This window comes from Alexandromys fortis, unplaced genomic scaffold (genome assembly GCF_014885135.2).
Source record: "Alexandromys fortis isolate MF-2015 unplaced genomic scaffold, M_Fortis_MF-2015_v1.1 scaffold_16, whole genome shotgun sequence".
NCBI classification, from domain to species: Eukaryota; Metazoa; Chordata; class Mammalia; order Rodentia; family Cricetidae; genus Alexandromys; species Alexandromys fortis.
Window position 1 is genome coordinate 2,027,263 of NW_026067893.1, and position 12,141 is coordinate 2,039,403.

Genomic DNA, 12,141 nt, shown 5'->3' on the forward strand with positions numbered 1-12,141 from the left:
GGGCACACACAGGGCAGTGTGGTCAAGAGTGGGCACACACAGGGCAGTGTGGTCAAGAGTGGGCACACACAGGGCAGTGTGGTCAAGAGTGGGCACATACAGAGCAGTGCTGGGACTCGCCTTTAATTTCAGCACGTGGGAGACAGAGGCAGGCAGAACTCTCAGTGTGAGACCAGCCTGGTCTACAGAGTTGCTTCCTGGACAGCCAGGGCTACACAGAGAAACTCAGAAAACAAAACAAAAACAAGAGTAGGACATATGTATGACCTGGAGTTACTGCATCATGTGCACTGTGCTATATGCCTGCTGGCCTAGAGTCTGGGAATCCTAGAGAAAAAGGGGATGGGGTGGGGGGGTCTGAAGACATAGCTAGAAGATATCTTCATACCATAACAACCTGAAGGTGGCGATGTTGACAGGAGGGAAATGGGCCAGAGTCCTCTTGAAATAGGAGCTGAGTGCTACAGAAGGATTGAGGACACAGGAGGAGGGCAGCAGCTATAAGAGGAAACAGACAAAGTGAGTTTAGAGCAACAGTCCCAGAGGCAAGGGGAGAGACTTGGTGGTGTGCCAGGTGTGTGTGCCTCTGTACCCGTGCACACAGAGGACGGTCCGTGCACACACAGGATGGTCCGTGCTCACACAGGACGGCCCGTGCATACACAGGATGACCTGTGCACACACAGGATGGCCCGTGTACACACAGGACAGTCAGTGAGCACACAGGATGACCCGTGTACTCAGAGGCAGCCCGTGCACACACAGGATGGCCCGTGCACACACAGGACGGTCCGTGCACACACAGGATGACCTGTGCACACACAGGATGGCCCATGCACACACAGGATGGCCCGTGCTCACACAGGACAGTCTGTGCACACACAGGATGACCTGTGCACACACAGGATGACCTGTGCACACACAGGATGGCCCGTGCTCACACAGGACAGTCCGTGCATACACAGGATGACCTGTGCTCACACAGGATGGCCCGTGCTCACACAGGACGGCCCGTGCTCACACAGGATGGCCCGTGCACACACAGGACAGTCCGTGCACACACAGGATGGCCCGTGTACTCAGAGGACAGCCCATGCACACACAGGATGGCCCGTGCACACACAGGATGGCCCGTGCACACACAGGACAGCCCATGCACACACAGAATGGCCCGTGCACACACAGGATGGCCCATGCACACACAGGATGGCCCGTGCTCACACAGGACGGTCCGTGCACACACAGGATGGCCCGTGCTCACACAGGACGGTCCGTGCACACACAGGATGACCTGTGCACACACAGGACAGCCTGAAAGGATGGTAGTCATGCTGCCCTCAGGCGCTGGTTCACTGGAAGCTTTTCTTTTTATATATTCTTCTTTAAATGAATTACCTTTATGACTGAAATTACAGTATGCTGGAGGGAAGGGTATGCAAGTCAAAGCTTAGAGGCAGGTTGACTACTTGGAAAAGGTTATTAGTGACTTAGTTGCTTCCTTACAGACTCCATCTTCTCTAAAAGAAAACTGTGTTATGTCAAAGAAGCACAGGTAGCCCTCTGTCTACTTCCTCCAGTCAGTCGACAAAGATTTCTTGACTATTTGTCACACGCCAGGTACTCTTCCGGAGCACTGAGGCTCTGATGACATTGCAGCTGCCATCGGTACACTGAAATCAGAGACCAAAAACTCACCCGGAAACCTGTGCACTAGACTTACTAACAGCCTGTTGGTGTGGCCAGGTTCCAGTCAAAAGACTGTTCGTTAATATTCCAATTTTATTTTCCATTGGTAGGCATTTGGGAATATTGGGAGTTTGGCTACAAAGTACACTCAGATGTATGCAAATTGTACTTCAACTTCACATCTCTGTTTTAATACCTTGGTGATTCTTTTCCCGTTTCTACTGAGACTCAGTGTCTAAGGACTCTTCTACAGCATCAGAGCACGAAAGGAGTTGGTGTGAGGTTAGTCCTAAAAATACCGAGCTGGAGAACCGGAGGTGGGAGAGAAGAGAAGGCAAGGCACAGAACAGCAGGAGAGGCTCAGGGACTGCGAGAGTGCCTGGCACAGACAGGGAGAGAAGGTGGGGCTGAGCTGCCTTTGAGAGAGTGTACATACAGCATCCGGTGGATGTCCCCGGGAGCTGCATGGAAAGTGTGAGGCAAGGGTGGTTTTGAAATCAGAGCTTCTACACCGGAATTTTGAGATGTGCATCTCAGTGCACAGAGGTCTGGACAGGTAGTGTTTTCTAACCCTTTTGGGTGTGGAGACCCCTTCCCACAGCTTTTCTCTTTTTGGTTTGTCGAGATGGGGTTTGTCTGTGGGGCCCTGGCTGTTTTAGAACTCACTATGTAGACCAGGCTAGCCTCAAATTCACAGAGCTCTGCCTGGCTCTGCCTCCTGAGTGCTGGGATTAAAGGCGTGCACCACCACTACCCAGTTGTAAACCGCCTTTTTAATAATAATAGCAACAACAATGGAGCGCCCTCACCCCACAGTTAACAGTGACTGTAAACGCAGCAGAGCTTGCTTAGCATGTTATTACTCACTTAGATGTTCTGCACGAACAAAAGAGACTGTCTGTACAGCTAAGCCTGTACACTCTTGGGCGTGCGCTTGATGTAGGTTTAGAACTGGGAGCCCCTTCTTGCATAGAGTTCCTGGGCCTCCTGGAGACCTTGATTGAGAACCAGCAAGGCTGTTTCCCTCCTAGACCCCTCTAATTGGTAGTTGTGATTCAAGAGAAATTATCAGAGATACATGCACCTGTCTCAACCGGCTAGTTGGAGACCCCGCCTAGAATAATGGAAACGTTCTTCATTTTGCGTTTCACAAGGAAATCTCTCACCCATTCAGTCATCTCATAAATGGGTGAGGACGAAGATGAACGTATGTGTTCATTTTTTCCCCTCTGTCCTGTCTAACACCTTTATTTAGATTGGAGCCTCTTGCCACGCCTTTAATGTTCAAGAGCAATTGTTTAGATGTTTCTTGGGGGGCTGCTATCAAGTGCTTGTGAATTCTTCCCGCACTTGACATCTGTGTTGAAGTCATTTTCACAGGGAACTAATGAATGTGATTGCAGGTGCCTTTAATCACAGACTCCTAGCGACAGGGTGGATGGAAGCGGGAGGAGGAACATTCACCTTCCTCCCCGAGTTGCCAAAGCCGAGAGGTAGGGTTGCCAAACTAATGGCGATTATAAACACCGAAAATCGAATGCTAAGTAAAGTGGGAATGATTGACTACTAAATAAAAGCTTTTTACATATTTTTATTATTATTTACCAAAGCCCCCTGGCAGTAGCCATTATCACTGTAGTAGTAACAACAAAACTGCCAGCAGCAGCTGCCTTTGACTGGGACTTTTCATAGGTCTTAAACCTTCCAGACATCAACCCTCTTGAGTTTACAAACCAATGTCAAGAGGTGATTGGCCAGAGTGCACACAGCTCCTGCAGGTCTTGTTGACTCCTGTACCTGTTCATTTCCCATCATGCACCATTCCCATTGTCGTAGGTTCTGTTCTCTCTTGCTCACTCTTGCTGGTCTTTGGTACTGGTCCCCCTTCCATAGCACAGCCAGTTGAATAGATCACACTGAAGTCTTCAGAGACTCAGGGTAGATCATGTGACTCTTGGTGACTAGTTCCTGATGTGACCGGCCCTTGGAGGCCCCTGAGATTCTACTTACCTAAGCTCCATTAGAATTTAAACACTCCAAAGAGGCATGTTGGGAAATGCTAATTATGCCTTTACCCAGGTCCAAATTTAAACATGCCCCATACTCGTGCAGAAGTAGTTTTAAAATATTACATTACAGCCGGGGTTAAGACCCACGACTCTGAATCAGGTAGAAAAGAGAATGACTGTGAATTTTCCCCAAGAACAAAACAGTCAAGAAATTCCAGAAGTGTTGAGTCTTGGGATCGGAACTCATAATTTCAACTCTGTGACCTTGTACACTTCACATAACCTCTGAGTCTGTTTCCTCGTTGAATAGTATTTTTTTTTTAATTTCATAGTATTGCTGTGAGGTTAATAAAAATCCACGTCTACTGTCTTAGGCCTCGCAGAAATTGGGGACGGGAAAGCACAGCATTTGCTATGGGTTTTGTGCTGTTCTATTGAAAATCTTTCTTCAGCTCTGTACAGAAATCTAGATTGAGTGGATGGGAGACCCTTTCCTTTTAAAACAATATTAGTGACCTTTGAAAGTGATTAGTCTCCCAGGAAATCGTCACTTTTATCACAACCTTTAGCACTTAGGGAGCGAAGCAGAAGGCTCACACAGAAGCTAAAGTGTGACCGCTCAGAGCTGGTGCCCTGGCAGAGCCCTTTCCGATTCAGCCTTCCGGTCATTCGTTCAAAGGCCTCTGACGCCGAGGACCCAGGGATACTACGCTGGAGATGCTACGCTGGCAGTTTAATTGGTATTTTTCAGGAAAGAAACATGCAGTTTCCGTACAGCCAGAAGTGAGGCAATTATCGAGAGAGTTCAGAAGTTCAGAACATAAGGAGAAGAGGGAAAGATCGGGCCAAAGAGATTCTCTAAGCAACCTACTTTTGCCATTTTAAAATAGACGTAAGTGCAACTCGAAGGTATTCTGCGGCCTAAGTACAGTCTAATAAAGCCGAGGAATGCTGAGAAATGCCCTACATAGCTAGATTTTTCTCATCTGCACTTCCCTTGATAAAAGTAATGAAATAAGGCTTTTATCTGAATGAAGAAAACGTTATCCTGTAAGTTCCCCACACGGGGAACAGCGAAGAAGAAAGAGAAAGGTTCCCAGTCAAGAGGACCTGTCCAGTGGGTGTCTGTTTTCTTGTTTACTGTTTGTCTTTACGCCTGCTGGTGCCTGAGGCAGCCAGGAAGGGGCATCGGGTCCCCTGGAGCTGGAGTTAGAGGCAGTTGTGAGCCACCCAGTGAGAGCGCTAGGAACTGAACTGGGGTCTGAGGCCGGAATAGGAAGTGCTTCTAATCACTGAGCTCTCTCCCCGCTCCCAAGTGTATTATCAAGTTGTGGCCAAACCCGAAAAGTACTTTCTCTAACCCTGTCGCAAAGGAGTTGAGGTTTGGATCTCGCTTTCCCGACTTCCCGATCCCTGGAGTTGTTCCCCTTATCAGTTTTGTTGTTGCACTTGAGAGAGAGTTAATAAGTTGTTTGACTTTTGTGATTAAACTTAAGAACCGGGCTGAAGGGGATTTCCAGCTTCTCTGAAGTTGGCCTTTAAGCTGCTTAAGAGGGGTAATCTGTTTCTTATTAGCCAAATCAAAAGACTGTCTCTGCTTTTCCACTTTTGATTGCCAGGAGCCTGGCCTGGAGTCTGGTAGCGATGTTCAAGCTGGAGAGACCGAGGATGTTTAGCGTCAGAAGTGTGGGACTTAAGTTTCTGCATTTACAGCTGACTGTGCAATGGTCCTGGGTTTGCTGTCCTTGTCGCTGCTTTATCTTTCTGGCTGGACTTGCCTTGGTATTGTCCTGTTTGACACATGAAGAATTCTACTCTTTTCAGTATCCAAAACAAAAGAAAACAGTGGTCACAAATGCAGAGCAGAAATGTGGGGCTAACATTGTAGAAGTCGTGATAAGGATTATTTACTCAGAAAAAAAAAAAACAGGGCTTCCATTAGTCCTCCAAGAAGAAACATTCCTTGAGGATGAAAGACTGAAATGTCCCTTCTCAAGGTACACACACAGCTGAGCACTTGCATCTGCCTCTTTAAATGCGGGGATAACCTGAGAAGGAAGAACATAAAATGAGCTCCCAGGACAGGGAATTTTTAGGGAAACCCTGTCAGCTAACCTCTTCTTTCTGGTCCTACTAAAGAAGTTTTCTATCTCTGCTATTTTGAGAGCACAGTTCCTGTTTGAGGGATCAAGGCCGTGTGTGTGTGTGTGTGTGTGTGTGTGTGTGTGTGTGTGAGTGTGTGTCTGTCTGTCTGTCTGTCTGTGTATGTGTCTGTGTCTCTGAGTGTGTGCATGCGTCTGTGTGTGTGTGTCTGTCTGTGTCTGTCTGTGCCTGTGTGTGTGATTGTCTGTCTGTGCCTATGTCTCTCTATGTGTGCACGCATGTATGTGTGTGAGAGGGAGAGCATGTGAGCATCCGCTTCTGTGTGTGTCACACTGCCCCATGCTGCCACTTGCTAGGATGTAGCTGACTGTGGGTCTGACCTGAATGCTCCTTGCTTACTCATAAATATTTTCACTTCTTTGTCACTAAGTTGACAAGAACAAGGCGGCTTTTGAGAATACAGAAACAAAGAACTAATTTTGGGGGTGAAAACAAAAGGTTCTAACTATCACTTTTTATTTTAAAGACTGGTATTTAAAAGTTTTAGGATGTCTGTAGTCATTTATTGTTTGTTGAAAATACAGCTATTTTGAATTCACAACTGAGACCTTTTCCAGAAAAAATTATAAATTCAGTAAAAAAATTCTGTACCTCTCTCTTTCTTTATTTTTTGGATTGTTGTGTGTGTGTGTGTGTGTGTGTGTGTGTGTGTGTGTGTGTAGCCCTGGCTGTCCTATAACTTGCTCTGTACACCAGACTGGCCTCGAACTCACAGAGATTCACCTGCCTCTGCCTTCTAAGTGCTGGGATTAAAGGTATGCACCACCACTGGCCAGCTAAAATATTTGTACATTTCTAATAAACCCAAGAGTAGTGGAAATTATTTCCTTGTTGATGGAGATAATTATAAATCTGCAGAAGCAGGAAATTTAACCAAAATGAATAATGTAAAAGTAAAATGCTGTTAAATTCATCTCCAAATATCTGCTAGATGAAAGCACAAATAACCGTGTGTGTGTGTGTGTGCTCGTGTGTGCACGTGTGTTTTCATGTTCCCCTTCCCTTATGAATGCTCTCTGGGTTTGACTCAGACTCATTGGGGGGTGTCCTGGAACTTTTCACACCTGGTTGTGCCACACACACGTGACCCGTGGTAGGCATTTGTAAGTCATCCCAGGGATTCAGGCGCGCTGGTGTTGATAACCACAAGTGTGTGTTGGTTCCAATCGGATATTTTAAGATAATCTGTAATTCTGGGAGAATATCATTGTTGAGGGAGGCCGCCTGTTCATTACCTGGCCGCCCAAATTCCAGAAATAATCACACAGAAACTATATTATTTAAATCACTGCTTGGCCCATTAGCAGATTCCAGAAATAGTCACACAGAAACTATATTATTTAAATTACTTGAGCTTGACCCATTAGCTCTAGTTTTTTATTGGCTAATGTGTACATCTTAATTTAACCCATCTCTATTAAGCTGTGTATTGCCCCATGGCTGTTGCTTACCGGGTAAAGTTCCGGCGTCTGTCTCCATTGGGGCTACATGGCTTCTCCCTGACTCCACCTTTTTCCTCCCAGCATTCAGTTTAGTTTTCCCCACCTACCTCTATTCCCTGTGTAGGGGCCCAAGACATTTTCTTTATTAACCAATGGTAATAAATGTATTCACAGCATACAGAGGGAAATCCCACATCATATCATTGGGGTAAGGAGGCTGGGATTTGTATCAAACTGAAAAGAAAAGGACAAAACAGGAAACTTCTGGGGTTAGTCAGGCTTTCTGACTTCCAGAAGAAGGGGAACTGCAGAACAGACTTCCGTTGGAATGACTGAAGTCGGCTCCCGTGGCTGCAGTCGCATCTGACTTCACCATCCACACTGTGGTTGAAATGTTCACTGAGCACTCTCTCTTGCCTTCCACCAAAGCCTTTCTTCCCTTAGCCTATGATTCTGCACTGGCCTGGGTCCTGTGAAGGCCAAGCAGCATCGCTGTCTAACTGGAAGATGCAGAACCCACATCGCAGCAGGTGCCATACCCATCGGCCTGAGGTTGCCTTTGAATGAGTAGAAGGAATCTGACCGCATTCTTTAGGTAATTCCTAGTGGCTGACATACATGTCAGTAACAAATACAAATGTGTGGGTTTATAAGTAAGTTAAAAGGCTCAGGCTGAGCTGTCTGTGGTTTTCACTGCAAGTCTGGGTTTTAACCCTAGGAATAACTACTCAAGTTATCTACAGATGAGCCTGGGCTGTGATTCTCATCACTGTGTGCTTTTACCTTATTAGTCGAGCATGTGTGTCAGAACAAGACGATGTTTTAAAATGCAGTTATTAGCTCTAGGCACATGCCTCACAGCTTCACAAAGTTTGCTGACTGTGAAATTCGGATGTACTGAGCCAAAGGTTAATTTATACCTCGTGAGTCAGGTCATTTAAAACACACCAGAGAGATCCCCACTGGGAGTAAGTGGTAAAGCAGCTTGGTGTGGACTCTGGGATTCCTGTCAAACCTCAGGCATCTTGTGCAGAGCCGAGAGGACACGGAAGAGATGGCAGCAGGCCTGTGACTCCTGGCAGATTTGACATTTAGTTCCTTTGGCTTGTTTTGTCCTGTATCAGATAGTCCTTTTTATCCCCTCCAACATCACCCCCCCCAACACACATACATACACATTCACATATACATACACAGACACACAGTCAGATACACACACATACACACACAGTCACATACATACCATACTCACATACACAGACACACACTCACATACACAGACACACACATACACACATACACACACACAGCATATACTCTAAAGTTCATACAGAGGACACAGGCTGTCTGTTCCCACCCCCTACTCTGCTCCTCCCACCTGGACAGCCAAGCCTCCAGTGTGATCACAGCCAGGAGCCTGCATTCTGTTCTATTCTTTGATTATGGGAATTGGGTTTCTGCCCCCCAAGTGTTCACGTTCCCCTGCTCCTGACCTCAAAGGCTAGCCTCAACCTACTTTCCCGTCCAGACCACTGATGGATAGGCAGAGCTGCAGACTATGTGTCTCTCAGCCATTTCTCAACAGGGTCAGTCTTCTGTGTTTTTTGAGATCAGAGTCTTAGAGCCAGACAGGGCTTCTGAGCATATGCATATTTTATCTAGTTCTATATTAATCATCTCATTATATATCTAATTAATTTTACTGACAAACTATGTCCTTCTAGCTGGGCTGGAACTCACTGTGTGAAGCTGGCCTCCAACTCACAGAGATCCATCCTCCTGTCTTTTTCTCCTATGTGCTGGGATTTAAGGTGCACACTGCCACACCCAGCTCTAAAATGCCTTTTAAATATAAATATAAATTAACTTTAAGGTTCACTCTTAATGGCTCCCAACCCAATTCTTCATAGTCAAGGATCTCATTTCCTTAGTAGGCCTAACTTTAAAGTACACTCCCTCGCCTTCATTTCCTCCTTGGATAAGTAGATTAGGGGAAATACGTATTCTAATATGTGTGGTATAATATGGTGTAGTGCATACGATTTCCTAATTGATTATCTGTCCTGTGTGTTCTAACAACATGAGATTTTACAATCTGAACCCCCAAATCACACATATGCTGTATTTATATATAGTGAGGGTGTCTGTCTACAGCTGGGGCGCCTTTGCGGTTAGTGACTTTTCTCCGGACCCCTTGTGAGTGGTCTTCTCACGGCTGGTGGCTGGACTCTGTCAGCAAGCCCTCAGGTGTTCTGCCTTTTGAACAAGTACAGTAAAGAGCATGTCTACTGCCTTAGCTGCAAAAAGAACAGGCAGTGCTTGGTGGCCAAAGGCGATTCACCTGAAACTTTGTTCCCAGAAGACACATGGCGACCAGCACTTCTAGCCAGTGATGCTGGAAGCCAGTTCCTCCCTTGTTTATCTACAGACCTGGACCTTCAACCTGTCAGAGGAAAGGAACGACCACTAACAAGTTTCCTCTTTATTACCCGGGAGGTTCATGCATATGACAGCCTCCCCCCAAGTGACTTACTCCCGCATCCCAGCAAGGCAAAGCTTACTTAGTAAAACTGTTTATGAAAACTCCTCAAGTGTGTGGTCCTCATCCCCACAGTGTGTCACTGCTGCCGCCAAGTGACAAGTCAGAAACATCCTCAAACCCTAATAATCAGGGCTTTCATCCTTCCAGTCCCAAACCAGGGGCTCCCTGCTATCACTCAGAAAGACCCGTCCCCTCCCCCAACCCATAATGCACCTGTGGGGTGTCCTTTGGATGCAGGGTTCTAATAAAAGGATATTGTCAATCGTTAAGAAAATAGCTTCTCTGATGACATCTATCTAGTTTTAGGGTTAAGCATGGTCAGGTTTTGTTGCTTAATGTGTTTGGTTAGTCTCTCAGAGTCTTATGCAAAAATCATGGCAGGCCACAGGAGGGAAATTCTCCATCTTAAACCTCATCAGTCACATCTCCAAACTCCAGTAACACAGGAGCACTTGGGGTTACACGCAAAGACCCTTCTCTTCCGCCACCTCATTCCTGAACTGGGCTAAGAGCTTTCCAATTGCTGTGACATTTTCATCCAGGGAAGAGTAGTGCTTGCTACGGTGTAGTGTTTTACAGGCAATTGCTTTATATGATCAATGGAGCAATTCCCTTACCAGAAAAGAACCAAAGCGATCAAGTTAAATCATTAAAGAGAGAAAGAGCAAGTAAGGAGAAAAGGGTTCATCTCATTAGCGGGAACCAGAGCTGCAGGCCCCGCACGCCTAAAGGCCACACAGTGCCACTGGCCCTTTAAGACAATGACTGTGCTCCCTCAGCTGCTGCCCACCTCCCTTCCCCAGAGCTGTTGACGGGCAGTCCATTGTGGCCACAGTAGGAGGGACCTGCAGAAAATGTGCCAAAGCCAGGCAGGGGCTTGAGGCTTTCAATAAGCCCCACAGCTGGAGAGAAGCCACCGTGCTAAACAGCAGGGCTGGGACCAGGCATGTGATGGGAAAGGGGTCAAACCCTACACCTCCTACAGGCTTTCTAGGCGCAGTGTGCTTCAATTGGATGGCATCTTCTAGCTGGTGTTTCCCTATTTGCTTAATATGCAGAGGTATTTAGCTTAAAAGCAGTAAATGCCTGGCGGCTAGGAGGAGGTTCCCCTCCCTCCCTCTCCACTAAATGTTACTTAGAGCAGCCTAAGTAGTTTCTCTCTTTCTGCCTCAAGCTAAGACTGTTTTCCCAGGCCTTTTTTTTCTTTGCCACCACACACCTTTTGCTTGACTTGGCTCATTAATGCAGAGACAAGCATGGCTCTCCTGCCCAGGGTTTGCCTGGCACCCACCCACATCCCTTACGTCCTGGGGCCTGGACTCTTGCGTCCCCCCTACATTTATTGCACGTGCATCTACCATGTACCCACAAGTGTTCTGGGGCTTCCTGAAGTCCGGAAGTAGATGAGGTCTGCCTCCCACTCATGCTGTGTGGGGTCCAGAGGAGGGAGGTTTTGTGGGAGCCGTTTTACATCCATGTCCCCTTCTGAGAATAATAAGCAGGGTCGGGGAGGCCAAGAAGGGATCTGGGGTGCTCTGGTTGCCGTGCCCAGCGTGCCTCGTGAGAACCTGGTGTGGTTCCTGGCCCGGGCAGCGCTCACCCATCCACAGCTCCTCATACTCAGATAACAGCTCCCTGCATTCCCGTACTTCCATTCCCTCCCTTCCCACTTGATACAGAGAGGCATTTTTTTTCTGTCTTACAGATGATAACATCTGAGGCCCAGAACTAAGCACCCAAGGCCAACAACAGAGGGACTGGGTGTCAGGTACCCTGCCCCAGGAGCCAAGCACCTCTGCCATCCCCACCCCGCAAACCGTCAGCCAACAGGAAACAAAGCAGACTGTTCACAGTGCAACTCTCTTCTTCCCCTCCTGCAGATGGAGAGTGTCGGTGTATACGGATTCTGTGGGTGCAAAGGAAAAAGCAAAGTGAAGTGCGATTCAAGGCGGGAAATAGCCACAGCAGGTAGGAAACGAACTCTTGTGTAAGTATTGGACCAGGCACATTGGGAACCTGCGCATTTACACGTAGGCACACACGCCAGCAACATCGGCCTCGCAGAAGGCACAACTGGACCATGGGAAGGGTTTGAAAGAGTGTGAGTGTTTCAGAGGGACTGTGGATGGCATGTGGAGGGGGGCCTGGCATCTGCTGGTCCCGTGGGGCTCTCTCTGTCTCCTGGTTCTGCGCCGGTGGCCCGGGAGATCAGCTACATGCCCTGCCATATGCGGGCAAGATGAGCCGGCCTTTCTGGTGTTCCGAGCTTGTTTATGCTTTAGCACGTCTATCTGTCTCC

The 12,141-nt window shown here is 47.4% G+C and overlaps 1 protein-coding gene across 2 annotated transcripts in view; it reads left to right on the forward strand.

The window, feature by feature from the left end:
- Positions 1 to 12,141, forward strand: part of Hspa12a (heat shock protein family A (Hsp70) member 12A) — a 144,776-nt gene that overhangs the window by 3,926 nt on the left and 128,709 nt on the right. For both annotated transcript variants that reach the window (XM_050149106.1, XM_050149105.1), the window contains exon 2: positions 11,723 to 11,810. In XM_050149106.1, coding sequence (XP_050005063.1) covers positions 11,723 to 11,810 — 88 coding nt within the window. The remainder of the gene's footprint in view (positions 1 to 11,722; positions 11,811 to 12,141) is intronic.